The 3,986-nt window shown below is 35.9% G+C and overlaps 1 protein-coding gene across 1 annotated transcript in view; it reads left to right on the forward strand.

Moving 5' to 3' along the window:
* LOC103081794 (olfactory receptor 147-like) overlaps positions 1–1,734 on the forward strand; it is a 10,255-nt gene extending 8,521 nt beyond the window's left edge. Inside the window, exon 5 of the mRNA XM_007462810.1 lies at positions 1,710–1,734. Within this exon, the coding sequence (XP_007462872.1) occupies positions 1,710–1,734 (25 nt within the window). The remainder of the gene's footprint in view (positions 1–1,709) is intronic.
* Positions 1,735–3,986: the final 2,252 nt, after the last annotated feature.

Genomic DNA, 3,986 nt, shown 5'->3' on the forward strand with positions numbered 1-3,986 from the left:
CATTCATGTACCTTAAATATTCTTCTCCTGGATCTATGGAGCAGGGAAAAGTTTCTTCTGTTTTTTAAACTAATGTGGGACCCATGCTCAGTCCTCTGATTTAGTTTGAGGAACAAAGATGTCAGAGTTGCACTGAGAAAATCCCTGTTTAAAATCCAGAGGAGAAACATGTTCTAATTACAAACAACAATAATGTAAAGATATTCAATTTTTATTGTCTTCCAAGATGATATTTGTTCATAACTGTGTTTCTTCTACAGATTGTGTTATATGTGGTATAATAGACTTGTCTCATCACTTTCCTTATAGCTTGTCTAACTTTTCCTACTTATCTCTTGCACCTTGTACCAGTTTCCTAAATAACTAGTAGCATCTTTATAAAAGGAAAATATGAACTGATTTTTTTCATACTATCTTTGTCTCCTGGGCTACTCCTAATCTGGACAAATATGGTGAGTTTCATAAATACATAAAGTTAAAATTAGAGCTTGCTGTTCTAGACACAGAAATGCCCAAACACTGCAGAATAATTGTCTTTTAAAACAATATAGTTCCTGGTATAGGAAGAAGGATTCAAAGAAATGTCTTCATTGCAAATTGCATATAGAGCTTAAAGTAGGATCAGATCCTTCGGATGTTATCATTTTGTTCTATTTTTCATACCACTTTTCCTTTTATTATTATTACTTTTCTTGTTCCCTTTGAAAATGGCCAAATCTGTTTTACATGCCACCTGCTTCTGAGAACCTCTATAAGGCAAATGCCTTCAGTATTGAAGAGAATACATATAACACCACCATTTATTGCCAAACATGGCATTAAGAGAGGATGATTAGAAGAATAATACATATGTATCTCAGGATCCCAGTAAGCATAATGGGTGGTTTATTATAAAATTTGTGTTTATTACTCTCTAAAATGACACCAGATATTTTGAAAAAAGCACATGGTTTTACTGTCAATTTTGTTTTTTATCACTTTAGGAAAATACTACACATGGTGGTAGGAGAAACATTTTAGCCATGTTTCACTTATCCAGTGAAGTATCATGAAAAAAGTTGTGTATTAATATAGTAAACCATATTCCTAGCAACATTTTTTGAACATACTTAAACCTCGTCTCACCAGTAAGGCAATAAATACATTTACCTAGATGCTTCTCCCTATAATTTCCCTATTTCTCCAATGCTTTTCCCATTCATATATTTAGAGTATCAAATATAGTGGTAGGTCAAAAATATTCTTGTTGAATTGGATTATCTTGTTTGAATAATAACAGTAATAAATTTAATGTTATAAATAATAATTAATAAAATATAGTAATAAATGACAATAACAAAAAATAAGTCAGAAAGAACTTTGGGGTATAATTTCTTTTGAGGAGTAAAGTGTGGCAACCATAGAGAGGTGCTGCTAACTCCCTTCAGTAGAGCGACCTGTGGGGAGCATCATCTACTGTCTATAGCCGATACTCCTTTGGATCCACCATAGTGTTCAGGCAGAGTCCATGCTTACTCTAAGATGGCCTCAGCCAATGGCTTAGCATGGTGGGTCATGCCGGACCTGGCCAATTTCTTTGTAATGTGAATCTCTTCTGATAGGCAGTCTTTGTTTAGGGACTTGCTATCATCCTATTTGAGATTTTTTTGAACTGCACTGTGGTCTGAGGTTTTCCTACCCAATCCTTTCTTCTCTCTCTCCTTTCGTAGGTATCACACTTTCATCCTGGTCTGAAGGCTTTCTCACTGACTCCCACTCATTCCCATTTTATCCTTCACAGGCACTTACCACAATAAATGTCTTGGAAGTCTAATCGTTTCTTAGCATCTGTTTCTTGGAGAACTCTAAAATGACATAGAGGACTTAACACTAACTGATTTTAAACCTTAGTTTTAGGATATGGTAATCCAGACAGATTGGTTTTGTTATAAATATAGATAAATCCATGGGACACAATAGAATATTCAGAAACAGATCCTCACTTATATAGTTGATTGATTTTTAACTGAGCAACTGTGTAAATCCATAAGTAAAGAAAAATCATTCTAAGCAATTGATGCTGGAAATACTAACTACTCATGAGGAAAACAATGAACTTTGATCTCTACCTCACATCATACACAAAAATTAATTTTAAATAGATCAAAACTATACACATGAAACTTTAACATAAACCTTCTAGAAGAAAACATAGAAAAGTATGTCAGTGTAGGCACAGATTTCTTAAACATGTTCTGGAAAACACTAAATCTAAAAGAAAAAAAAGAGAAAATGAGTTTCATTTAAATTAGAACATCTGTTTATCAAAAAAATATTTATAGGCAAGACACAGACTGGAAGAATATTTGCAAAACATATATTTGATAAAGGTATTGTATCCACAATATATAACAAATTAATTAAAATGTATCTCAGTGATAAAAAGATATCATATATTGGCAAATAATTTGAAAGACACATCCCAAACGAACATATGTAAATAGCCAATAAGCACATGGAAATGTGCCTAACTTGGTTAAACCCCCTTATGTATAGTGAATAGCTGGACAACAGTTCCTTAACAGCTGTAGTATCCTCCCTCACTTTATTGCCCAGACTTTGCCCCTTGAGTGGCTCAAGCACTTGTCAGGCCTTCTTCTTGGTCTCCCTCCATGTTGGGCCTTGCACCCTCTTGGAGCCTCTATTGCAGAGGTCCAAGCACCAGCTGTGGGGCATCTCCAAACCCTCCATTAATCCAAGCACCAATCCTATAGAGCTTCTCCTCTTAGATTCTAAAATCTGGTTATGCTTCTTATTCTTTCTGTTTGTTCTATCAGTTCTGGGTAGCTATTTTTTATAGGTTATTAGTCTTTATGTTTTCTCTGCTTCATCTTTTGCTCTTTCCTCCTTGCAATGTCTATATATCCAATTATCTTTTTTTTTTGCGGTACGTGGGCCTCTCACTGTTGTGGCCTCTCCCGTTGCGGAGCACAGGCTCCGGACCCGCAGGCTCAGCAGCCATGGCTCACGGGCCCAGCCACTCCGCGGCATGTGGGATCCTTCCGGACCAGGGCACGGACCCGTGTCCCCTGCATTGGCAGGCGGACTCTCAACCACTGCGCCACCAGGGAAGCCCTGAAACAGGGAACACATTTTATGTGATTTTGTTGGACTCACTTGCCCATCTCACAAGACATATCCTGTCTAATTAGCACATGCCAAACCCTGATGACAGTGATTAGTCAGAAATAGTCATTTGACTACAGTCTTTGCTGCCAAAATTATTTAAACCAACTGTTCTTCTTGTAGTTACTGAATTGGTAAGATTAAATCTAGGGATTCTAGTAGTCCTGTTTTCACTACATGGGGAGAGTTCATCTGAGGTTAAAATGCAGTAGAACCAAGCAGACAAAACGCGTGGAGAGAGACACGCCTCCATGAATGGTTGGCCCTGTCCAGCCAAATAAAAGGCCATGTATTATTCATGACTTACCAGTTTCACACACTTTGGAATTATGTTGGTTTATGTAGGCAAAATATAGTTGCAGGCATGACACATGCCTTGTAGTCTGAATGTGATATCCAATTTCCCAGCACACTCTGCTGGCAGTATGAGTCAGTAAAATGCCTGGCTCAGTCTGTGAATCAACAGACTTACTTTACAGGTTGACTTTATATTCTTTTGATCAACATGGCAAAGATGATCATTTAAAATTATTAAAATCACAACTCATATAAAACTAAAATGATTAAAACTTCAATTGTAGTGTTTTAAAAATAACTATAATTATAGAATTTGAAGTAAAAATTATTTCAATATATCAAGCATTTTTAAAACACCTTTAGGATATTTGGAAGTATTATGTCCATAACTTGATGAATTTCTTGAAGATATGGGTAGATATGGCTTTATTATCCTTCTGTATATGCTGCATAAATACAATTTTAATTGGGAAAAATGTTTGTTTTCTTCATGCGGAATCCCCAGATGAATTCACATTAAAGGC

This window comes from Lipotes vexillifer, unplaced genomic scaffold (assembly GCF_000442215.2).
Source record: "Lipotes vexillifer unplaced genomic scaffold, Lipotes_vexillifer_v1.1 scaffold1447, whole genome shotgun sequence".
Classification (NCBI taxonomy): Eukaryota; Metazoa; Chordata; class Mammalia; order Artiodactyla; family Lipotidae; genus Lipotes; species Lipotes vexillifer.